At 46.9% G+C, this 25,074-nt stretch overlaps 3 protein-coding genes across 6 annotated transcripts in view; 1 reads left to right on the forward strand and 2 right to left on the reverse strand.

Annotated features, from left to right (window-relative positions):
• Luzp1 (leucine zipper protein 1) overlaps positions 1–16,052 on the forward strand; it is an 85,786-nt gene extending 69,734 nt beyond the window's left edge. For all 3 annotated transcript variants that reach the window (XM_004637614.2, XM_023722521.1, XM_023722522.1), the window contains 2 exons: positions 7,674–10,846; positions 12,080–16,052. In XM_004637614.2, coding sequence (XP_004637671.1) covers positions 7,793–10,846; positions 12,080–12,235 — 3,210 coding nt within the window. In that variant the 5' untranslated portion in view covers positions 7,674–7,792 and the 3' untranslated portion in view covers positions 12,236–16,052. The remainder of the gene's footprint in view (positions 1–7,673; positions 10,847–12,079) is intronic.
• A 1,213-nt stretch (positions 16,053–17,265) lies between these two features.
• Positions 17,266–25,074, reverse strand: part of Kdm1a (lysine demethylase 1A) — a 67,650-nt gene continuing 59,841 nt past the window's right edge. For both annotated transcript variants that reach the window (XM_004637617.2, XM_004637616.3), the window contains 6 exons: positions 24,827–24,959; positions 23,052–23,239; positions 22,388–22,502; positions 20,919–21,046; positions 19,242–19,388; positions 17,266–17,645 (listed from right to left, as the gene is read on the reverse strand). In XM_004637617.2, the coding sequence (XP_004637674.1) occupies positions 17,460–17,645; positions 19,242–19,388; positions 20,919–21,046; positions 22,388–22,502; positions 23,052–23,239; positions 24,827–24,959 (897 nt within the window). In that variant the 3' untranslated portion in view covers positions 17,266–17,459. The remainder of the gene's footprint in view (positions 17,646–19,241; positions 19,389–20,918; positions 21,047–22,387; positions 22,503–23,051; positions 23,240–24,826; positions 24,960–25,074) is intronic.
• On the reverse strand, positions 19,839–20,865 carry LOC105743026 (proteasome subunit beta type-7-like). The gene is given in 2 exon segments (XM_012516093.2): positions 19,839–20,235; positions 20,237–20,865. Coding segments are annotated over 2 exon segments (780 nt in total). The 5' UTR covers positions 20,734–20,865; the 3' UTR covers positions 19,839–19,952.

Consider the following 25,074-nt stretch of genomic DNA (forward strand, 5'->3'; position numbering starts at 1 on the left):
GCCACTTAAAGAACTGAGCTAGGGCTGGGCCCCCTGGTTTGTTTTATTTTTGAGATAGGTTCTTGCTGTGTTGGGCAAACTGACCACAAACCTCTAGTGCAGTGAATTCTCCCACCTTAACCTCCTCAAAGGCTGGGACTATGTGACACAGTGCCCATTGGATGATTTTTGTCTTATTTGGATCACTTTACTGAGTTGTAATTTACTTAAAGTTCTTCTGAACTGTACAGTTTCATGGTGTTAAGCATCTTTATAAGGCTACACTGTTTTAAAGCATTTGTAAACAGATTGTCATTTGTCTTCCAGTAACTGCTGTGCCAATACAAATCCTTTGTATTACTCATTTAAAGCTGGTTTATGGTGCACATTAGGTTCATTCCCTACCCTTCCACCCTTTGTATAAATTGGGAAGGTCTTTGCTCTGCTGCTAGCCAAAGGCCAAAGGCAAGAGTAACACCTGTGGCACTCCAGTAGGAGGTGTAGATAGGAATAAGAGATTTTCTTACTAAATGTGGAAACATTGGGTCCCCCTTCTGAATTTTTTGGAAAATGATTAAGTGTAGGCTAGGGAAAGACGGGAAGAAGGCAAAAATAGGTGAGGAGAGAGACCTCTGTGGAAGAAGCGGTGGTAGACAGCGGTAACGGGAGGGCGAGGCCTGGGAGGCACGGGGAGGCAGGAGGGCCGCCTTGGTATTCGCAGTGCCAGCAAGCCCTGCTGCCCTGGGCAGGGGCGCCTCCTGGTGGCTCACGGCACACGGTGCAGCCGACGTATATGCTCTTGAGGTTGGAATTTGTTCTGAGCATCTCAAATCCTACTTTCCTTTCCTTTTGCCCCTCGCTTTCTCATGGGATTATCTTTGGAGTCAGATCTTGCCCTCAAATGGTGGTTGTTTTCCTCTTATGAAGCAGATCATGTTCCCTCGGCCCCAGCTCTTGGTCCTTGTACTGTATGTGCAGATGGCCTGTCCTTGTGGCACCTTCCCCTCAGTTACTTCTCCTTCACTCACCTTCTTGGGCACAGCAGGCCTCATCTCCCTAATCCACTCCTCGCTGGGCTTCCATGGTACTGTATATTCTCCTAGCTGGCCCTCTAGCTCCCTGACTGTTCTTTGTTAATTATTCATCTCTTTCAGGGGCTCAGACTTAGGGCCTGTTTTCTGTCTCCACTCAGTTCCTTGGCAAGCTCAGCCAGATCACGGCTTTATAAGCCGTCTGCTTATTGGGTCCCAGATTTGTCTCTTCAGCCCGACAAGCATAGTTACATTTCAGTGGCCTCTTCAATGTGTCTGTCGGGTGGCTGACTCATCTCTCATAACTGGCGTGTCCTGAACCGAACTCCTGATCTTCCTTCTCAGTTTCAGACTGCCATGTTGGCACTCATCCCCACCTGAAAAGGTGCCAGTGCCACCCTCACAGACTCGGGCGCGCAGACTCGGAGGTGTCCTCAGTACCTTCCTTATCTCACACGTTATGCACAGCCCAAGCGCAGATCATCTTCTTGCACGTGGCCAGAGTTCTGCCCACATCTCAGTGCCTGTGTCGCCACCACCATCCTGGTTCCAGCAAAAGATGTCTTGGCCTGGACCACTGTGGTAGCCACCTTTTTTGGTCTTCCTGCTCCCATTTTTAACCGCTGTATTCTCTTCTTGGCCAAGTAATTGTATTGATCTTTATCTTGATTTTAAATCATCCTAACCATTACCATCCAAAGCCCGTAATCTGTCCTAGGGTTCACTCTGGAGGTTTTATAGTATATGGATTTTGCCAAATTTATAATGCATAGTGACTGTTATCTATAATTATAGTGCACACTGTTGCATTGCCTGATCACCTGTTTACTTACTCTTCCCCTTCTGGCAACTCTGACCTGCTGTCTCTATAGGTTTGCTTTTTCCAGAGTGTCGTATGCTTAGAATCATAGTGTATTTGGCCTTCTCAAATTGGGTTCTTTCATTAAGATACACCTGAAGTTTTTCCTGCATTCCGTGGCTTGATAATTCACTGCTTTTTAGAACTAATATTACATTGCCTGAATTCACTAGTTTATGAGACATGACTGAAAAATACACTGAATGCTAAACTTAAAAAAAAAAGTATTAGAGTGAAAGATACTTTGACATTTGTCCCTCCATCAAACCTCCCCTCACCTTGAACACACTTATCCCAGCATTCTTACCACTTTTTGAAGTAGTTTTGGAAGTCTTCTTTTGTTGAGTGTCTTTAGTTGCGCTGTCAGGATTACCCCAGTGTTTGAATTAATTCGAAATGTCTGCCTTTCATGGTCATTTTGGCTCTGGGGAAGAACCGGAAGTTGCATAGGGCCAGATCCTGTAAATGAGGTGGGTGTGGATACACCATGTTTAGCAACCTGCTTTGCTGTGTTGGATGGCGTAAGGCAGCAGCATTCACTGTATTTTTTTTTTTTAATCATATTTTGAAAAGACATTCATAAAAGAGGACTTCTAGAATTGCTTCAGAAAGTGGAAACAATTGAGATATGTGTTTGAAGCTAAGGGGAGTGTTTTTTCAGGAGGTTTAGTGGCAATGATTGTCTAGAGTAATACATTTTAAAAAGTGTGTGTGTGTGTGTGTGTGTGTGTGTGTGTGTGTCTACAGGGTCTCACTATACAGATTGGACTCATAGTGATCCTCCTGTTTTCAGCCTCCCAAGGGCTGGGATTACAACCTGATCTCAATTGCCATCTCAGTGCACCCTGGGGACGGGGCAATTAAGTCCCTGCGCCTGTCCAAACACACCCTTTAGTCTGCTGAGCTATCTCGCCAGCCCTTCACCATGTATTTTGAACACACTAAAAATCCACTGAAATGTGTTTCCAGACCCTTAAATTTTTTGTTAATTTTGAGACAGGCTCTTGTTAAGCTGCCCAAGCTGGCCTTAAACCTGTGATTCTCTTGCCTCAGTCTCCCAATATTAGGGTTACTGGCGAGGAGCTAGGATTCAAAGTGAGCACAACAGCATTCTGATTATTTTTCTTCTTTAATCTATTGATGTGAATTACATTAGCTGATTTTCAGATGTTGAGCACTATTGGATAGCAGGGATAGATCCCAATTGGTTGTTGTGTGTTATTTTTATACATTGTTAGATTTGATTCGCTTATATTTTGTTGAAGATCTTTGCATTTACATTTATGAGAGATATTTGGTTGTGATTTTCGTACCTTGTAATGTGTTTGGTTTTGTTATCATAGAATGAGCTAGGAAGTAATCCTGCTGCTCTCTTCTTGTGGAAGAAATTGTAGAAAATGGGTATAGTTTTCTCTTTAAATGCTTGGTAGTATTCCCCAGTGAACCTGCATATGGGTCTAGTTCATTCTGTTGGAGAGTTATGAATGATTCAGTTTCTCCAGTGGCTATGGTCACGTTCAGATTGTCCATTGTATGTGTTTGGACAGATTGTGACTTTAAAGGAACTGGTCCATTTGTCTAGGTTATCAAATTTGTGGTCATAAAATTGTTCATTAATTCCTTTATTATCCTTAAAATATCCATAAGATTTGTAGTGATGTTTTCGCTTTAATTTCTGATCCTAGTAATATGCTGTGTTTCCGTTTCTTACTCTGCTAAAGTTTGAGTTTTTTGATTTTTTGGTTTTTAATTTTTTTTAAATTTTTTTGATCTCCTGGTTTTGATTCTTCCCCCTCTATTGACTTTGTGTTTCAATTTCATTTCTAATTTTTTATTGCTTTTCTTTTACTTAATGCTGATTGTATTCAGCATGAGTTGAATAATTGTTGAGTGGTAGAACTTCTGTATATATGCTGAATTTTAGCTTATCAAATATGATTAACATCTATTCTTAGTCTAAAGTCAAAAGTTAGTATAACTCTTTTTCCTGAACAATACAATCTTCAGAGGTCTTAGGTTCTGATTCTTGTCTATATGATTTACAAGTTATCGTTGTCTAGTATTTTTGGACCCCAGTCTACATAAACAGATGTTTTCATTTTATCCTGTGCCTTCTTACCCCATTGATTTTTTTTAAAATTTAAAACTTTTTTTTTTTTAAATGCATTTAATACAGGGTCTACAGGGTCTCATTATGTAGATTGGACTGCAGTGATCCTCCTGTTTTCAGCCTCCCAAGCTCTAGGATTTAGGCACACCACCACGCCCAGTCTTGACTTTTATTATTTAACTGAACCAGTGTTTATTTGGGTTCATTGATTTGCTTACTATTCCTTCTTCAACCTCTGCCTTCTTTAAAGGATAAATTTTTGTTTTTTTTTGGGGGGGGCAAGGGGTGCTGTGCTGCGACAATCCTCAGGCAGACCCAAGGGAGCCTTCTCACTAAGCTACATCTTCAGCCCTTTTTGTTTTTTATTTTGAGACAGGGTTTTAAGTCACTAAAGTGCCCAGGCTGGCTTTGAACTTTGGATCCTCCAGCATCAGCCTTCCAGAGTGTTGGAATTACAGGCTTCTGTCACCATGCCCAGCTAGTTTTTGCTATCTGAAGATGTTTTACTAAAGCAATTAGTGAAGTTCTTTTAGTGAGGGGTTTGCCAGTACATTATGAGATTTTTATTTTCCTTTTACATACTCTGAAAGTGTTTCTAGTTTCAGAATGTGTTCTGTTTTGGTGAGTGTTACAGATAAGCTTGAGAAGAATATGTCATTTTGTGTTGTTTGCTGGAGCAGTCTGTACACGCGCCTCTTGTCCAGCTCCTTAGTAGTGCCAATGAGTCAACCATTTAAATTAAATTAGCTGTTAACTTTCCTAATTTAGTTGGGTATGTAGTTGTAGGTTAACAGTTCCTTTCTTTTAGAACTTTACAGGTGTTACCATGTCTTTTATCTTCTGCTTGCCTCCTACTTAAGAAGTTTCTCCTGAGAAGAGGTTGGTGCAGTTGCTATTTCATCCTAGGTTATTGCTGTAGTTGGAATGTTTGTGGCCTCCTCCAGAAGTGGTGTTGGACACTGCATCCCTGTGCAACAGACTGAGGAGGCGGGGCCTTTAAGCAGTGCTGAGCCCCTCTGTGTGGCAGCCTCGGGTGGGATTAGGGCTGTTACAGAAGGGCTTGCGGGAGAGAGTTGGAGCCTTTTTCCCTCTGCCCCATCTGTCATATGAGGGTACAAGTATTTAAGGAACCATCCATTAGAGGTTTTATTATAGCAGCACAGCAGACAGATAATTGTCTTTTTAAAACTTGTTGCTTTTATAAGATCTCTGTTTGGGGTTCTTCTCTATCCTTGTAGTGCACTTAGTTATAGATTTAATAGTCTTCTGTTTTGGACTTTGCTTCTTAAATATGAGGTTCCTTTTACCAGCTCTTGAAAATTCTTCATGAGTATTTCTTTAAATATTGTATGTTCCTATTCTTTATTTCATCCTTTTGAGTTGCCTGTTGAACTTACTAGTTTTGAACCTCTTCCCCCCCGCTTTTTATGTATTTAGTTAGTATAGGGTCTACAGGGTCTCATGACACATATCGGACTCATAATAGTGATCCTCCTGTTTTCAGCCTCCCGAACGCTGGGATTACAGGCTGGGCACCACACCCAGTCTCAGTGCGCCCTGGGGGAGGGGCCTGCAGGCACACTGGGCAGAACCTCTTTATTCTTCTTATCTGTCAATTTCTTTCTCACTTTTTCCATCTTTTTTTTTTTTTTAACTCTGCTGCTTTTTGTAATCCGTAATATCTTTATGACTACTATGAAGTAGGATTTTAAAAAAGTGAAAGTTTAAATTAAAAAATGTATTAGGGTAAAAGACAAATTGCCACTCATCCTCTTCAAAATCCTCCCTCTTGCTTAAAATGCACTTTCTGTGCCATTTTTGTCAATTTGCAAAGCAGGTCTGGAAGTCCTCTTTGTGAGGCCGTTACAAGGTATGATCAAAAGTAGGTGAACGCAGCTGCCAGGTGTCCTCCGATAGGAAGTTGAGCAGGGAGAGACGCGTGCTGCCGTCCCCTGGACCTAGCGCCGTATGACTTCTGATGCTCCTCTGTCATCAAAATGACTATGAAACACGGAGGTTTTGAATCAGTTCAGGACACTGAGGCAGCCACAACAGTGGAACTAAAGACACTGAAAGAGGACTTCCAGAACTGCCTCGGAAAGTGGCAGGAATGCCGGGAGAGAAGTGTGTTAGAAGAGAAGCCAAGGACTTTGGGGGCGGACTTTAAGGGTGTGTCTTTTGCTGTAACAGTTTTTAAAAAATTAAACATTCACTGTGTTTTTTAATTACATCTTATATTTTCTCTTTGCATATAATGTGTTATTTTTGTACTATTTCTAGTTCTGATTGATTTTTCCAATCATGATCTTTGTTGATAGCATCTTTTTGCTTTCTCTTTTTATAATTTCAAACACTGGAATATAGTTATTGTATGGTTTCTAGTCAATAATCCTATTAACTTTGGTTCCTACTGGTACTTTGCTCAGTCACAGTATAAAGTTAGTCTTTATTTTAAAATACTTGTATTAATCCTTGTTTTTTATGAATGAGAAAATGATATATTTTGGTCACTTTTCTCATTGCTGAGACAGAAAATACTCAACCCTCAAAGTTAAGGAGGTGAACAGTTGATTGTAGCTCACAATTTGTAGAGGTTTTAGTTCATAACCGGCTGGCTCCAAGGCAGGTGGCACCACAGAGGGACATCACAGAGCCGGCAGAGGCAGCCAAAGACAAGCAGCAATAAGCAAGCAGCGACAGGCAGCCAAGCAGCGACCCTCTCTCCTATATTTTATCCGGGGTGGCAGGCCCCTAAGGTGGGGGGATAGCACTCACACCCAGGGGGCGGCACTCTTAATTCTACCCAGAATTCTGCCACTCCAGTCAGTGGACTAATTCAGTAACCACACACCATCGATCCCAGCATCACACATTCTAGATCCACCCGCCTCTGAAAAGCCTACACTTACAGCTGCATGACGCTTTGGGGCATCTCTAGGGCCAGCCATAGTAACATACAAAGCCACAATTCACTTAGACTTTTCTCCCTTTCCTTTGAGTAACCTATGATGCTCAGTCTGTATCCCCAGTGGAATGGTTTTCAAAGAAATAAAGCTTTCTTCACCTCAGGCTGAATGAGCATTTCCATTATAATGCGAAGATAAATTTTCTAGAAGCTGCCTATTGGCTAGTCAGGGTCTGGTTGCACTGGACTCCCACTTAAAAAGAAACACGTGTGGAGACTGTTAGCACTGTGTAAAGCTCACCATTTATGTATTGAGCTGGATAGATTAATTTCTAACATTTCCTTATAATAATCTCAGAATTTAGTGCCTTGTTGCCAAGAGCTTTCCACGTGGTATCTCTGAACATCACCAGGCAGAGATGCAGTGTGTAGCCATCACTATCCTCATTCACTTAAAACTGAAGCTCAGTTTACTTAATAGTGGATAGAAAGGCTTAAGGATTCTCCCTCTGTGAGAAGTGGCCCTCCGGCCTCTTCGTTCCCACAGTCAGTGCTAGCATTCTTCACCATGGTGAAACTACGCATCAGCTCAGTGTTGGCCACGACAAATCAGTGTTCTTATGTGGGTTTGCTCAAGATCATTCACTCAGCGAATCTGACTGAGCAGCTCTTAGGTCCTAGGCACGAGGATTATAGATGGGGCCAGGGAACTCTTTTTTTTTACAAGTGAGATCTAAAGTTCAGGTTTTATATTTGCTGACTGCTGTGATCTCTGCTTTCCTTGTCTAGACCGATAATGGTCTTCAGCTGCCAGCGGAGGCTGTGGATGCCAAGAGAAAGGTAACCGTTTCTCGTCCTCGCAAGTGGAATTGGATGCCTCTGGGAGCCCACGTTGGCTGGCAGTAGACATGGCTGAAGTTGCAAGCTACAAGGACACTGCCTCCAGCCGCCACCTGCGGTTTAAGTTACAGAGCCTGAGCCGGCGCCTTGATGAGTTGGAGGAGGCCACCAAAAACCTCCAGAAGGCGGAGGATGAGCTCCTGGACCTCCAGGACAAGGTGATCCAGGCGGAGGGCAGCAACTCCAGCATGCTGGCTGAGATCGAAGCACTGCGCCAGCAGGTGCTGAGGATTGAAGGTAAAGATGAGGAAATCAAGAAAGCAGAGGATTTGTGTCACCTGATGAAGGAGAAGCTTGAGGAGGAAGAAAACCTGACCCGGGAGCTGAAATCTGAGATTGAACGGCTTCAGAAGCGCATGGCCGAGCTGGAGAAGCTAGAGGAGGCCTTTAGTAGGAGCAAGAATGACTGCACCCAGCTTTGTCTGAGCCTCAATGAGGAGAGAAATCTGACCAAGAAAATCTCCTCTGAGCTGGAAATGCTTAGAGTCAAAGTGAAAGAACTGGAATCTTCTGAGGACCGCCTGGATAAAACTGAGCAAAATTTAGTGTCAGAGCTAGAAAAGCTGAAGTCATTAACACTGAGCTTTGTCAGTGAGAGGAAATACTTGAATGAAAAGGAGAAAGAAAATGAGAAATTGATTAAAGAGCTCACCCAGAAACTGGAGCAGAACAAGAAGATGAACAGAGATTATACGAGGAACGCTTCTAATCTTCTGGAAAGGAATGACCTGCGGATTGAGGATGGTATCTCTTCCACACTGCCATCCAAGGACTCGAGAAGGAAGGGGGCTCTGGACTACCTAAAGCAGGTGGAGAACGAAACCAGAAACAAATCAGAAAATGAAAAGAACCGGAATCAGGAGGACAACAAAGTCAAAGACCTTAATCAAGAAATTGAGAAGCTTAAGACGCAAATCAAACATTTTGAATCCTTGGAAGAGGAGCTTAAGAAAATGAGGGCCAAAAACAATGACCTTCAAGATAACTACTTGAGTGAGCAAAATAAAAACAAAATCTTAGCCAGTCAGCTGGAAGAGATAAAGCTACAAATCAAGAAACAGAAAGAGTTAGAAAATGGAGAAATAGAAGGGGAAGATGCTTTTCTGTCCAGCAAAGGCAGGCATGAGAGGACTAAGTTTAGAGGCCATGGTGGGGATGCGTGCGTGGCCAGGCACGCATCCCGGGACCTATCTCCTCAGCATAAGCGAGAAAGGCTCCGAAACAAAGAGGCTTTCAGCAGTGAAAACTACTCCACGAGCAGCAGGCAGGTTTCCTCTCCCACTTTCACCAGCAGGAGGGCGGCCAAAGCCTCCAACATGGGGGCAGGCACAGACAGTGGCGCTCAGGAGACCAAGAGAACTGAAGACCGATTTGCCCCTGGATCTTCCCAGAGCGAAGGGAAGAAGGCCAGGGAGCAGCCGTCGGTGCTTAGCCGCTACCCCCCGGCGGCCCAGGAGCACAATAAAGTCTGGAAAGGAACTCACAAACCAGGCACCGAGAGTGGGCTGAAGGGAAAAGTGGAGAAGACAACACGGACATTTAGTAACTCCACGCATGGGTCTGTTCCTGGTGATGCATTGGGTAGAGTTGACAAGGCTTCAGACCTCTCGTCAGAGGCCCAACCTGGCAAGCGAGGACAGGTTCTTGGCAGTGGAAGCCAGATGACTCAGGCCACAGACCCCGTGTGCTCTAAGACTGTTGGAGCTCTGGCCTCAGCTCGAAGGTTATCTGCAGAAGGACTCACTAAAGGTAAAAAGGCTACCAATGGCCTGGAAGCCGATGTTGGTTGCCCCAGTTCTAAGACTGTTTTATCCAAGTACCCTTATAGCTCCAGGAGCCAGGAGAGCGTCCTTCCGGGCTTTTCAACCCCAAATAAAGAAGTCGAGCAGCCTGTAGCAGTTATGATGGAAGATAGCAGTCAGCACGAAGCCCTGAGGTGTCGAGTCATCAAATCTAGTGGCGGAGAGAAGCCCGAGTCGGACGATGACTTGGACGTGGCATCTCTGGTCACTGCCAAGTTGGTGAACACAACCATCACTCCCGAGCCTGAGCCCAAACTACCACCCAACTCTAGAGAAAAGGCCAGATCCCGAGGGGAACACAGAGCCTCCCTATTTGAGAATGATAAAAATGCGGGGAGCGAAAATGAATCTGTAAAACCCATCAGAGCCTCTAGCAATGCCATGGAACTCCCAGATGCCAGTGGCACAGGGGTGAAAAGCCAGAGACCCTTCAGTCCCAGGGAAGCCTTGCGGTCTAGAGGTGTCATCAAACCTGTTATCATAGATAAGAACGTGAAAAAAATCATGGGAGGGTCTGGAAGTGAGGCTGTGCTAGAGAAACAGAAATCTGCCTGTAGGCCGGGACCAAACAAAGTGACAAGCAGCATTACTATCTACCCCTCTGACAGCGGCCCTCGAGCCAGCCCAGGTGAGGCCCTGAGGGAGAGGCACACGTCCACCAGCAACATCCAGGTTGGGCCCCCGGAGCTTATCCCCGTTGGCAGCCATGTCAACTCCCCGTTTGAGCTTTCCATTCATAAACATGACATCACTGTGCAGCTCACAGAAGCTGAAAGACTAGGGGATGGGCCCTCGAGGAGTAGACTGGACACGGTCGTGTCTCGGAGCAGCATTCTGATCAAGCCATCGGATTCTGTGGAGAGGAACAGCCATGCCATCCCTGCAGAGACAATCAGGTGGAAAAGCCACAGCGCCCCTTCTGAGATGGGTTCCTCGGATGCCAGGCACGTCACTGTGCGCAACGCCTGGAAGAGTAAACGAGACTTGAAATCTGTAGACGAGCCTCCAACTCAAGCAGGTCGAAACATGGAATCTCCTAACTCCCACCTCCAGAGGTCTTCCACAGACTTCTCAGAACTTGAACAGCTCAGATCCCACCTTTCTGAGTCAGGTGCTGGAAGGGTAGGAAGCTCGGGGGATGCAGCTGAGCTTTCCTCCCGAAGGACACAAAGTAGCCTCACGGTGTCTGAGGTGCTCACCCATCACAGTCAGGCAGGAGACATGGTCATGGCTGCAGCCTGGAACCATTCCACAGCCACGGTGAGTCCCGCCGCTCCTCTCCTTTCTGCTCCCTTCCCTCTACCCTGGTCTGCATAAGGGTTGGGGAGCTGGGACTAGCCAACCCTGGGAGAGGTGGGTAGCTCAGACCCTTGCTGCTAGCAGGTGGGTTTGGCAGGGCACAGCATGACTTTCCAACATCCCCTTTCCGGTCTTTTGTCTCCACTTCGCCCTCTCTTGCCTCTGTTCTCTTGCTTTACCAGAACAGGGGGAGCAGGCCCTCTGCAGAGCTGCCAGAGCAGCAGCTGGGGCCTGCAGTGGCTCCTAAGGAGCTGTCCTGGAGCAGGGACATGGGGACTGACAAGTTTCCGTGCCTCTTTCCCTGCCCTCTTGCTCATTATGTTCAGCTTAGGCCCTGGCTGGTTCAGAATGGTTCAGTCTAGAGCCACCTGTCTTATCTTAGGGTCAGAGTGTGAGCTTGGTATCTGAAGGAGAAGCCCCGGCAGTATCTTTAGCTATGGAGCCTGTGACCATGACAGATGTCTTACCCCTGGCGTTGCCCACCACTTGGCGAGGTTAACTGCAAGAGCCTGCGAGTCTGCAGAATGGACAGAACACCACCCACCCACCGTCATTGCATCCTTCCAACAGCCTTGTGGGCAGATAATATCCCCATTTTCCAGACACAGAAGCTGAGGGTCACAGATACAAAGTACCTTAACAAGGCCACCCAGGTGAATTCCTGGAAGAGCCAACTTACACTTTCATTATGTCTTTGATCTGCACTTACTTGGAAAGACAAAAAGAGAACATTAATAAGCAGAATTCCAGAACAAACTGGAGAAGATGGGTGCTCAGAGCCCTGAAACTGCATCTCCAAGAGGAGTTATAGTAGAGGGGCAGGCACAGAATACACAGGGGAAGGCAAGGCACTTCGGGGAGTGTAGTCAAAGCTCTCCAGCCTTTTCTCCGTACTCCCTGCATCCACCAAGGAAATGGCTCTGAGCCCAGCAGAACACTGCGTGTGTGAATGCACATGCTCCCTTTCTGTGCTCTGTGCTAGACTAAGGCTCCCTGGCCTATGGCTGTCTCTATCACCTTGGAGTTCCTGGTTTATCCTGATTTGTAAGGCCAAAATATCTTCGCAATAATTTTGTGGTCTTCCTGCCTGTGCCAGGTTGGAAGAGACCCACTTTGCTGGGATGTGTGGATGTTGTCTTCTCCACTCTGCTGTCTTCTGTAGCTCACTTTTGTCACTTCTTTCTATTGACACAGGAGGAAAGTGAAGACTGCACACTCAGTGTCCACAGGCGACTGCACAACTCCCTGGAGCGGTCTGAGCCCCCAGCAAAGCCGGGGCTGCCAGAGCTTGGGCGAATTCGGGCTGAAGAGCGATTACGGCCAACTAGGCCTTGTGCTGAGGAGAACTGAGGTAGCTGGGTGAAGTCTGCTCTCTCCTCTGCTTCTGCTTCTCGGCTCTTCCACCTCCTGCCCTGGGAAGTATCCTAACATCAGTCATCCAGCTGGAGACAAGGCCTTGGCTAGGAGACTGGTAGAGAGCTGGGGTGTGGCTCAGGTGATTCTTGCCGGTTGGCCAGAGGGGATCACAGACTACAACCTGGACAATCACCCAGGCCCCAGCCTTTCCTGATGCATGAGTCCTCTTTCCTTGTCCCTGTCCCCAAGGTAGCATACACCATGTTGGCTCCCCAAGTGGGGAGATACAGAAACCTCCCACCATCAACAGTAGCCAAAATTCTCTGCTCCCGGGTGGGTGTTTTCTGTATCTTAGAGTACCCTCTTCTCTGTGTGGTTAATGCCTTCTCCGTCTCCTCACCACTTCCAGTTCGCTCCTTGCCTGTGCTGAGGGCCCACGTGCCCACTAAGAATTATCAGCCATCAGCTCCATCTGGGGAGCTTCCTTCCTTCTCCCCTTGGAGTTCTTTTCCTCAGACTTTGAAAGCAGAAGGATCTGCGCTGCCTGAGGGATTATGGGGCCACCTTGTAGGCTGAGGATTCTCTGACCTGGCCCCCTGGCTGACCAGTTTCGTGGGGGCAGAGCATGCAGATTCCTATTGGAATGACACCCTACCCCCACCCCAGCTCTCTGCTCACCTTCCAAAGGCATCAGAAGTGCTCGAGCCTCATGCGTCCCCTTCCTTGAGCACCCATAATGCTGCTGGGTGAAACTGTATCCTCTCCTGTGGTTGGAGACTTCAGCTGACATCATTGTTCCCATTTTGGGAAAAATTCCCTGGCTGAGCTGGGCCTGCCTGACCCAGCGTACCCTGCCTTCTAGGAAGTGCCCGGCAAGGGGAAAGCTGGCAGGAAGAAGCGGCTTCCCTTTAGTCACTCCACAAGCAATAGCTCCATGGAAGGCACTGACTGAGACTCCTCCCTCTTCCTCCTCCGCCATCCCACACGGAGGAGGCTTCGCACTTTACCGCGCTGATGCATTCCTACAGAAGTGGGCCCGATTCCTGCAAGTCGACTATCATTACAGTGACTTCACTGAAGGAAAATGATCTCCCATTGAGGACCTCAGGTTTATACAGCTCAGAGTGCAGCAAATCTTTCAGGAAGCCACATTGAAAAAAAAAATCAACTATTTTCCTTATACCAGTCACACAGGGAAGTTACAAGCTACATTCGTGGCACTGCTTTTTCTCCAGCATTTTCCCAGCATAAACAAGCAATCTCCTTTAAAGGCTACTTGTACACAGCAGATGCCATTGCTTTCAGCTGCAAGAGAGCGTTAGACTAGGAGTCTAGCAAGCTGGGTTTTTTTCTGAGGCTTGATTACTCCTTGCTGTGTAACCTTGGGTGAGTCTTTGTCCTCTAGGAACCTGTTTTCTTGTCTGTAAAGTGAGCTCTTTGAAGTGGATGATCAATCTGGAATTCAAGATTCAGTCTCCACTGCGGGCCAGTTCTCACTGTGCACAGAAGCCTGGGGAAGCATCTTCCCTCTTGGGTCTTCTGCGTGGGTCATTCCACGTGTGTGTCTCACGGGGTGAGCCCAGAGAAGCTGCTCAGGCCTCTGTTCCCAGTATCTAAAGGGAAGGGACTGGACAGTGAGGCCGTGCCCAGTGCCATATGCGTCAGCCCCTGACTTCTAGGCCAGGTACCTTCTAGTGCGCGTCTGTTCTGTGCCCTGTCCTGTGGATTTCCTAGGAAGAGGGCAAGAACATCGGGACTTCCTCGGGAGGACCACGAGTGGTGCCCCAGCCGCCACTGTGCACCAGCGCCAGTGTTCATCCTGCCCTTGTCTGCATCAGACTGCGCTGCTCTGAGGCTTGGAGAGCACTTGCCTTACTGTTGGACAGGACGTCTTGCGCATACTTGTGTTCCCTGGAGTTTTGCCAACTTAAGGGCTTGCCTTGTTTCATGGTTTGCCTTTTCTCCCCACATTCCACCGTAGATGCACAGTGTAGGATGCTGTTTTCCAGATTTCCTCTGCTGCTTCTCCCGGGTCACTGGCCAGCAGCCTGCTCAGTCAGTTGAGGCTGCAGGCCTCACTTGCAGCTTCTCCACTGTTCCCCTCCACCTGATGGCAGCCCTGAGAGTTCAAAGGAAACTGAGCTCTGCAGTGGTCAGTTGAGCATAGGAAACTCTGTGTCACTTTCTGCTGATGGAAACAGAACGCCAAGCCATGCTGAAAAAGATCTCGCCAATATTTTTTTGTCTTTGGGTGTTGGAGCCCTAGATTCTGGTGCTGTAGCTCCTGGTGCCAAAGTCTGGATCTTTCCACAGTTTAGCAGTGCCGACATCTGCAGCTACTCAGAATGCTGTGTGGAAAAGGGACAGCTGTGGTGCCCTTTTACGGGGGCTGCTGTTTAGAAATCTGAGTGCAATAAGGTTTGATTGTAACCATTACTTCAGGATAAATATTTTGTTTCTTAATCTGCACACTTTATAGAACCGCTGTAAAATATTTTATTTTTGAATATCCTCAGCATTGCAGAAAGTGTGTATTAGCAAGTGAAGACTAGAGGTACAGTTCCTCCGGGCTTCACGTGGCTGGCAAGGCTGGCTCCCAGGTTCCGAAATTGGAAGGCACATTTCTGAACAGCAATAAAGGTGTGGCCATTTGGATCCAGTGTTCATAACTGGGGGTCCTGGAGGAAGCCTCCAGCAGAGGGGAGCCTGGTAATTGAATAGTTGTCTAAGCCAAATAGTCCCATGTCCCAGCCAACCCACTTTTATGCCAAGCCATCTCTGCAGCTTGCTCAGCTGTTTCAGGTGTAGGGTTGCGGGGCTACTCCTAGGATGGCTGGAGAGCCTGGCCCTGCGTAGCTGCTTGGTTGTGAGGCAGCAGAGCTGGCTGGATGCCAAGGGCTGGGCTTCACCTGTCACTGTCTCTTGCCACTCTGATGCTGTGGGGCAGATGGTAGACCACCTGGAGGTAGGTTTTGCTTCTTAGTGGCAGTGAAACAGCTGAGTGTGTGGGTTAAGGCAGGGATCTGTGGGGCCAGTCCTGTGGGCAGGACTCTGATCCCAGCTGCAGGCAAGCTTGCACACAAACCATCCCCCTCTCGCAGGGAAGTGGAGGTGAGGTCTGCCATGATATTGGACTTCTTGTCCTAGTTCTTAGGTTTAGTGGGTCATGGTGCCAAGTGCTGCCACTTCCCAGCAAAGGAACAGGGATGGAGACCCCTGAGGTGGTCCCTGGCTGTCTGGTGGTGTGGGTTTCTTTGTTGCTACTCTGACAAGACTGCTTTGGAACAGCTGCTTTTAGGGATTTTCTTTTGAATACCCCAGGTGGGCAACAGGGGTCTCCTCAAAGCCTCAATCAAGATCATAGGAACGGGGCCCTATTTTCCTGCTGCTTCACAGCTCAGAACATGTACTGAATGGAATGTATTTTTAAGAGAATAAAGTCTATTTTTTTGTATTTTAAAGATAGGGCTAGGAAGATAGCCTTTAAATAAACTGTTATTGCATCATATAGGCCCTTTTGCTGGGGGCGTCAGTCTGGTGGTCCACACCTTCTTGCTCAGGCAGGTGCTCTGGCCTCACCCCTGCGCCTTGGAGGTGTCTACATTTGTGCTCCAAGCGTGGGCCCAAGGAGGCCAGAATCTGCCAGCGGAAACCAGGGCGAAGCCATGAGCAGTGGCTCAGGGCTCCTTGGGTGCATGTGTGTGTAGTCAAAGCTGCCTGTCTGCATGTATCCTCTGGCTCGAACGCGCTCTCTGTTGGCTCTGCGGCACAATATGTAACCAATAAAGCTCCCTAGTTTCCATATGCTCCACGAATCTGGTGCCAGTTTTCTTGATGTCATCTCCTTTCTGTACAGCTGCCAGTGTATTTCACCATTTCAGGTAAATAACATGCCAGTTCCTGATGCCAGGAGGTCTGAAAATGGTCTGGAAAAGGACACGTCTAGGATCTACAGTGAACTAGAGTTAAACTTTTTTCAGGCTTGTCACAAAGTCTCTCTCAAGCTGCCTGGGCCGTTTACTTAAACTAGAAGCACCCACCACTGGATCAGGGTTCAAGATGGATCCAAACTCCAAGCGTGTTCCCTGCATGCAGTCCTCTCGGTTAGTTTTTCTTCTTTTTCCAGTCGGACCACCCACATGCTGTCCCTTCACAAGCCCTCATGTGGACCGCAGGAAGGTGGGCTCAGGCTGAGTGTGATCTGATTCCCGAGCTTCCTGGCACTTGCACAGTGACAGTTTTTCTGTGAGGAGCCCTCAGGAAGGAACACTACTGTTTACTTCCGCATCTACTGGATGAGGTGAACAGGACTGTAGACGTGACTCCGGAGACATGAAGCACACGTGGTCTTACTATAGGGGAAGGGGCAGACAGCCCTAAAAGCTGAAAGTGCAAGAAACAGGCCTTCAGGCCAAATTTGCTTTTAACGTTCAAACTGCGGTCTTTATGCTGGCCATCCAGGACTGTAAGCGATTTCCTATTAACTCACTGAGTCTGTGGTAGTGTGATGTCAGCTAAGGCACCTAAGCCCGCACCCCTTCTCTGACACTTGCAGCTCTTCCAGGGCTGCAGTACATGCCCCTGGAAGGGACCTGAGAATAAAGGTAGAATGGTTGCCAGTGGCCCAAACTGTTTCAACCCCCTTTTTTGTTGTTGTTTTGAGACAGCCTTGCTGTGCAGCTCAGGCTGGCCTTGAGCTCACTCTGTGGCTCAGGATGGTCTGGAACTTGCAAGAATCCTCCTGCCTCGGCCTCCCGTGTGCTGGGATTACAGGCATGCACCACCATGACCAGCCAGCTCCGTTTTCTCTTGAAAACCATGTACTCACCCTATCAGTACAGTCCCAGCAAAGGACATCAAGTCCTAGTGCCAGCAAGTCCTCTTTACAGGAGCCCCTCAGCCTCACCTCCTAGCTGACCAAGCCACTTTCCTCAACGAGACCATTCTTGTTTAAACAGACTACTACTAACAGATGGTTAAATAGGCATGTGAGAAGAACCCAAAAGAGAGAAAAAAACTAATTTTATATGAAGTTTTATTCTCAAAATATTAAAAAACACACCACCACCAGAGACCAGGTTTACAGCACCTTCTTGCTTCAGTCTTTTTTAAGAACAGGACACCTCCTGTCAGCTAATGGTGCGCCCAGGTACCAGGGCAGGAGCTTCGTAGTGCTGTCCAGTACTGCCAGGCCGTTGTCCTCTGCAGCACATCTGTCTCACATGCTTGGGGACTGCTGTGCCGGGACTCCGGGGGTAGCCTGGCGTGGCAGTGTGTACATGGCTCCCAAGAACTGGTCTGCGATCCTTCCTGCTTCTCGCAGCCCACTCAGCAGAGCACCATGGACTGTGGCTGGATAGTTCCGGATTGTATGTTCTCCCGCAAAGAAGAGGCGTGGGATTGGCTATTCAGGTGAGAAGCAGACAGTAAGTCACAAATAGACCTTTTTTTTTTTGTTTTTTAAATGTATTTACGACAGGTTCTACAGGGTCTCACTATAAAGATTGGACTCGCAGTGGTCTTCCTGTTTTCAGCCTCCCAAGTGCTGGGATTACAGGCATGTGCTGCCACTCTCCATCTCAGTTGCCCCCCACTAGAGGCAGGGCTGGCACAGCACACCGGGTATTGAACCTAGCCGCTGTGCTCTGCCAAGCAGGTGCTTTAGTCTGCTGAGCTATCTGGCCAGCCCCATACCTTGGGTTTTTAAAAGCAGGGCCTCACTATATAGTGAGAGTTCACAATGCTACCTCGCTCTCCAGTGTGCTGGCAAATACACCTGTGTCTTCCCGCCACCCTTTGGTGGCGCTGGAGATGTCAGCCTGGGGCCCCTACTCTGAGCTACCTCCCTAGGCTTTTTTGCCAACTGGGTCTAAGTCACCCAAGCTGCACCTGAATTTGAAATCCTCCTTCAGCCTCCTAGGGTGCCTGGAGTAACAGGTATGTGCCAGCACACCCAGCTTTTATATTTAGGCTTACACCCCCGACTCGCTCCTGGCTCTTCATTCTACCAGTTTCTTACCAGCATTTTCTTAAAACTGACAGAAGTGAGGCAGTGAGACCCCCCAGGCCCACTTCTGGAGCGGTGCTTATTCACTGCATTGGTTCTTACTCAGTATTGCTGACAGCTGAATTGTAGGATTTTTTTTTTACCTCCTGAAGGGTACCTTCTGGCAGCAGGGTTAGGGTTCTAACCTTGGTCTTGACCACAGAGAGAACATTTGTTCTTACTCAGGAATATTGCATTTGTTCTTATTCAAGAATATTACACTTGTGCCACAGCTCAGAACAGACCACAGTGGGCCAGCCAAAAAGCTCAGTGGATTAAAGTGCCTGCAAGCAGGTTTGATCCATGGGCCTGCCATGCCGGTCCTGCCCCCGGCAATTGAGACTAGGTATGGTGGTACACGCCTGTAATCCCAGCTCTTGGTAGGCTGTAAATGGGTGGATCACTGTGAGTCCGATCTAGCAGTGAGACCCTGAACACCCTGTAGACCCTTCCCTAAAATAAAAAACAGCAACAAAAACAGAACAGACCACAGAGTCTGGGTTATACCAACGAGCCCTTACTATTGTTTAAAATAAGAATTGACAGATAATCTAGACAAGGAAAAAAAAATCTACACAAGGACCCAAGGCAATTTCCTGGATATGCCATGAAGCCCCTAGTGATCCTGAGACTCCACAATAATCCTGAGTCCCTTCAAAGTGAGGTACAACTTAAAATGGATTTTTTTTTTTTTTTTTAAGATGGAAATAAGGAAAAAAGTTACTGATTTCCATATACTTGGGAGTTTTCCTATTTGCTGTAGAGTGCTTAGATTTTACAAAGCTAAAACATGAGAAACTTGACACACAAAGTACTATTTCTCTTTTGGGTTATCTGAAGTATTTTTTAAGGACAGATGACTAAAATCAAAACAAAAGTGACATCTTTCCCCCAAGATCCTGGGACACTGGGTGTTTCCCAAAGAAACCTAGATGGAGTCTGCGGGCTTCTCACCTGCGGAGCACCAGGAATGGAGGGGCCGGGAGTGATGGGCTGCGCCATCAGGTCGTAGTCATTTCCAGATGACCCCGCAGCTACATAGGAGTAGGAGCCCCGGGCCCAGGGGTCAGCACGCCAGCGAGACACCACAGTTTCCTTGGGCTAAAAGAAAAAAACGTGAGCAGAAGTCATTATTGGAACAAGGACAAACTAGTCATCTCTGAAATGTGGACAAGAAATGGTGGGTGGGTACATGGGGAAGAGGCAGGAAACGAGGCAGGCGGTGGACGCCGTTGCTCTAGACACACTAAGTCAAGAAGACTTCAAACTGAATGAACTTTCCACTATGCGTTGCATAAGAAACAAGGTCTAGCTAGGACTTGACCTTTTTGCTTTTATAAGTTTATACATGACACTACATCGCTTATCAAAGAAATAAGGGGCTAAACATTATAATGGGCCTAAAGAGAAGGACAAAATTTACGAAGAGATTCTCTTGGGAATTCACTGGAGTTAGGCTATTCTGTCTAAAAGGCAGGGTTATATGGCCCCATAGGCAGAGGAGGAACAGAGCTGCTCTAGGGGCTTTTCTGAGTGTCGTTTGTTTTCCTTACTGTAGTTTTCATTTTTATTGAGCTCTGTTCAGCAAACAGTTAAATGCGTATCTTCCATGGAGCTCCACTGCCCCCCAGTCTTCTAGGGCAGCATCCAGCACCTGCTGACATTTCAGGAAGTATCCATTGTTTGGACAGTCTCCTCCAGCACCTCAATCTCCAAAGTGGTGACTTTCTCAGACAGGACTGCAGTGGTCCCCTTCTCACACCTGTACTGGCCAAACCTAGTCCCCTTCTTGTTGGGCACTGAGAATGGGCGAAGAAAGTCCAGCTTGTTCTTGCTGATGACACACAGGTCAATGTTGCTCCCAGACCCCAAGTCATTGAAGATGCCAGCTGCAATGGCTTCACTCACCAACTTCTTAGCCTCTTCCTCCTCCATATCTGGCCTCCATATCTTCAAACACAACCATTGCTGCTAAGGAGCCAGAACCCATGGTGACATAAGGCAATTTATCAGTTGATCCACGAGGATAGATGCTGTAGAGGTGAGGTCCGGTAACATCTATTCCTCCTAAAACTAGGGCCGCACCAATGTAACCTTGATACCTGAAAAGCATCTGCTTCAGCATCTGATTGGCAGTCACAACTCTAGGAAGGCGCCCAGTGGTGGGGGAGTGGAGCTCCAAGTTGGAAGAAATGAGCTGGCTTGTCATGTCTGTGTCTGCAGCTGTCCCAGCACCACAACAGTAAATATTAGGGGCTATGAAGTGAATCTTTGAACAGTTCTTGTCAGCAACAACCATCCCTTCAGTTGCTCTTGTATCTGTTCCAAGAACTATGCCATCCTTATAGACCAACCCGGCAATGGTAGTGCCAGTTTTCCGGGCTTTAGGAAGCTTGAACCCCTTCTTTGCAAAATCGGCTTCCAAGACGGCATTCCGGGGTCTCATACACCGACACAGTCGCCATCTTCCCGAGTGTCATTTGTACAGCAGAGTTCTAAACACTGAGGTTCATGAGATCTAAGCACAGACAGTTTTGACACGAACAAGAACTTATGCCAAACATGAATATAGGTCAGGCCAAACCCTGGAGCAATCTGAACTCAGACCTCACTTGTCTCCCACCTACTTACCTGGGGCACTGCACTGCTACCAAAAATCCCCTTTAGAATGGCCAGGCACCGACCCACAATCACATCATCACTTATGTTTTCCATGATGCCAGCAGCTTCTCCTGCTACCAATGCCAACAGTATTGGAGCTGGGAAACAAGATGGACAATTTCAGAGTTTTTCCACAGAGCTCTCAACAATCTTCCTGTCAGGCTCTTGATACTCTGAAATCTGATGAGACACGCAGCATCCAATGTGGGAAACAAGTTATGTTCCTAAACTTTTTATCTGTGGAAATAGGCCAGAAGGAAGCTGGCAGGAATCATGGGTCTAGCACGGCTCCCAGATGCGTACAACTTTGCAGAATACAGCAATCCTAACTCGATAGTTACGCAGAGACTTCTTAGGCCCGACTGCCTTAGCTCCCTGTCCTAGGCCTCTCCCAGCATATCACTGCCTTCAGCTGCCCATTTGGTAAGCATTTATACAACTTTCATGACAAGCACAGGACTGGATACTGGGTTACAGAAGATCATGCTGTCATAGTAATTCGGACTTATTTGGAATTCAAAGTGGCAGGATGTATGTGTCCTGGAAAATCTCTCAAATATGCTGACACTTAATTTCAGGACCTTTAGGGCAGAGCAGTAAGCCATATTGGCAAGGAAGAGATGAAGGGGAAAAAACTGGCCCAGGCCATAGTGAAGTAGTGAACAGCAGGGCATACTGCATAGTCAGAGAGGCAAGTGTGCCTGGTGGGAGAAGACAGAAAACAAAGAAACAGAGGGCGGCTAGATGATGAGGGCTTCACGGGAGTCATGAAAAGGAACCTGCAAGTTTTCCTTCAATAAGAGAAAGGCGTCAAAAATGAAAGCAGAGACGTAACCATGGCCAACTTGTCAGGTAACCTGACTGGTGAAGTGGGCGGCAGAAAGGAAACAGAGCCCCAAGACTCCTTGGGACCTGCCAGCCCTGACCGACAAGGAAAGCACTGCGCTACTGCCAGACAGCAATGTGTGCACGGAACAACACAGCGCCAAGGAGGGGCCATGAGAAGAAGTGGGGCGAGGTCAAGCTGGCTAAGTTGCCTCTGCAGTACATCCTCTCCTCGGAGGTGGAGTATAAACAATACTTTATTTCTATACAGAGTTAAATGTAGTCCAATTACAGAAGACAATAACAGGAGACAGGAATGTAAAAAATGCACTTAAGTGAAGTGATCAAAGATTCCGGGGCAAGTTGGGTGTGACTGTCTGAAAATAAGCAATGAATTTCCTATTCCAGGGAACCTCCCGGGGCTTGTCCCTTCTGCTGGGGTAACTGTTTTGTTTTAAACTCTCTTGTTTTTTAATGTATTCTTACACCTAGAAGGTATTTTAGGAACTCCTGCCTTAATAAAAATTAAGGCGTACGTTTATGAAAACCCTAAATATTCCTAATTTTCTATTCATATAAGGATATGAAAAAAAGTTAAAACTAGAAACAGTTACCTTTATAGAGGTTCCAGAAGAGGAACAGCTCCCCTCTGCTGGCAGTTGTGCTGCCCACATGCCCGAACAAATTGACGCTCGGATCCCAGAACACTCGGTCAAAACATAACACCACCTAGCACAAGACAAGGACACATGAGCTGGAGACAGGTCTCAGACCTCATGGCTTCCTTCAAGCCCTGCTGTGTCTGTGAAGCACTTCTTCAGATGTACTGAAGTCTCTTAATCTACTTCTGATATATGCCCAGAAATCTCCCATATAAATGTATGAAGACATGTATGTAGTAGCTGGACGTGCTGGTGCACGCCTGTAATCCCAGCACTTGGGAGGCTGAGGCAGGAGGAGTGTTGCAAGTTCAAGACCAGTCTGGGCTACAAAGTAAGCACAAGGCCAGCCTGAACTGCATTGTGAGACCCTGTCTCAGAAAGACAAAAACAGATGTGACGTGTATGGCTCTTTTTATAGGCCTGGATGCACAGAATGACCCATAAGAATGTGTTGGATACTACAGACACTGAGGAAATGAACTAGAGACCTCAGACCTGTATCACAGAACAGTGAGTGCACAACCAAATGCACACAAAAAAGTCCTCCGCTCTCTGAGGAGGCAGAAAAACTAGTACGTGCACATCAGCTCTGGGGAGAGGGGCCCAGAGCAATCACCTTGTTAAGGTTGCCAAATCCCATCCTTTGGACTGCAGACGTCTTCCACTCAGGAAGAGGTGGCACAAACTGTACAGCTGGTGGCTGCTGCTTCAACACGCCCAGGGGAAGAGTACAGAGAACTGCGTCACACTTATAAATAAAGGTTTGACTTGTGGAACGGGTGTTCACAGCAATCACTTCACAGCCTAGAGAAGTTGGTGGGAAAAGACTAATGGTGATGAGGATGGCATTAAAAAGGACACTATATGCAGCACACACACAACCTACACTCTTTCACCTGTATGACAGATACAACCATGAGACCAGCACTATTTATTTTTCATGTAAGAGGGAGCCGAAGGCCACAAAGGTAAGAACTGCTAAGATTTAAACCCACACAGCAATGCTGAGTTCTTGACGTCACAGTAGCTTGCCCTCCTAATACAACGGTGATCTGCTAGACGGATCCTCTCTCTCACCAAAGTTAAGTAATTTACACCAAAACTAAGAGTAAAACGTGTTTCAAATGAACTGATTCCAGTCTGGCACATGCCTGTAAATCTCAGCACTTGGGAGAGGCCATGGTGATGGATCGCTATCAATTTGAGACCGGCCTGGCCTACTTACTCATTACATAGTCAGACCCTGTCTCCAAAAAAGACTTGATTCCTTTTCCAATGTCACTGGCTGTTCTCTAAGAACAAAGAATGACACCAAGACTGGCGCAGCTCTATGGAGCCCAGCTTCCAACTGTGGAGCATGCTCAGAATGTGCCATGTTGCCCAGTTTGTCAGAATGTGTGCTCAAAGCCAGCCTCAAAGGGGGTACTGACACTATTATCTCATTTGTGTTTTTAAATCAATTGTATGATTACAAATATATTGAGCTCAAAATAAGTATGAGAGCTCAGTACATGCCCATTTTCTATGGCTGAGAATTAGTGAAAAGGGCATAGTTATCCTCCCATCTGCTGGCAAAAGATTATAGACCTCAACATCATCAGATAGAAGCTGATGGGAAAACTAAACAGAAAACCATTTCCCTAGTGGTTACAATTTGTGTATTTGTGTGTGTGTGTGTGCGCGTGTGCATGTATGTGTTAAGGGAAGCAATTCTAGGAAAGGGGCCTTAGAAGTGTGGCGGCTTCTCCTGTACAAGCTTAGTACTAGTACTGCCAGGCAGTCATATGAGGACCCTTACAGAGGGAATCAGCTATTTTAAGGAGTTCAAAACTATCAATTCCAAAAGGAGAGGACAAGTTTCTCTGCATTCCACTTTAAATACAGTCTACAGTTAACAAGGGCACTGAGCCTGTGCCCAAAGGAATCACAGGGCAACCGCATCTCTGAAGTCTATTTAATCAGCAGGCCTCCTCCCTCCAGAGTCAGTAATTAGTCTGCACGAATCAGCCCTTTTAAACAGAAGAGCCAAATGGATCCAAAGATTAGAGAGAGCGAAATGTAAGGAGTGGACTACACGGGGACATAGGGCACAAAACCTAGCAAAACTGGGTCCAAACTCATTGGCTATTTTTTAATACCATTCTGGTTCCTCACAAGTTGGACACAAAAACTTGCCTCAATTTTTAGGCTTATAAATGAGGGGAGTCTGAACCCTGAGAGTCTCTACAGGTCAACCAACTAGAAATACAAAAGGAACCATCACTTATAAAATGCTATTTTATAAAATAGTAGAGAATACGTGTATTTGCCCTGCTGTAGCCCATAGCCAAAAAAGACATGTTCTGCTGTGTTTCAGGGAGGCTCTGTCTTCCCTGCACAGCAGCCACATACCTGAAGCTGTGTAGCGAACCTGCCGCACTGCTGTATTCAGTTTGATGTCAAGGCCTTCTGCTAACGCCACAGGCACACAGGAGTAGCCATTCCGCACTGTCAGGTGGCTGCCAGTAAACTCAAAGTCGTCATCCTAACAAGGAGAGAAAACATTTTCTTAATCTAATTCATCTCATTTGCACTGAATTCTAAATGACAATGCTGAAAAACACAAGCTTGTGAAGACAGTCAACATTTTAAGGCAGAAA

Source organism: Octodon degus, unplaced genomic scaffold, assembly GCF_000260255.1.
Source record: "Octodon degus isolate 3935 unplaced genomic scaffold, OctDeg1.0 scaffold00092, whole genome shotgun sequence".
Lineage (NCBI taxonomy): Eukaryota > Metazoa > Chordata > Mammalia > Rodentia > Octodontidae > Octodon > Octodon degus.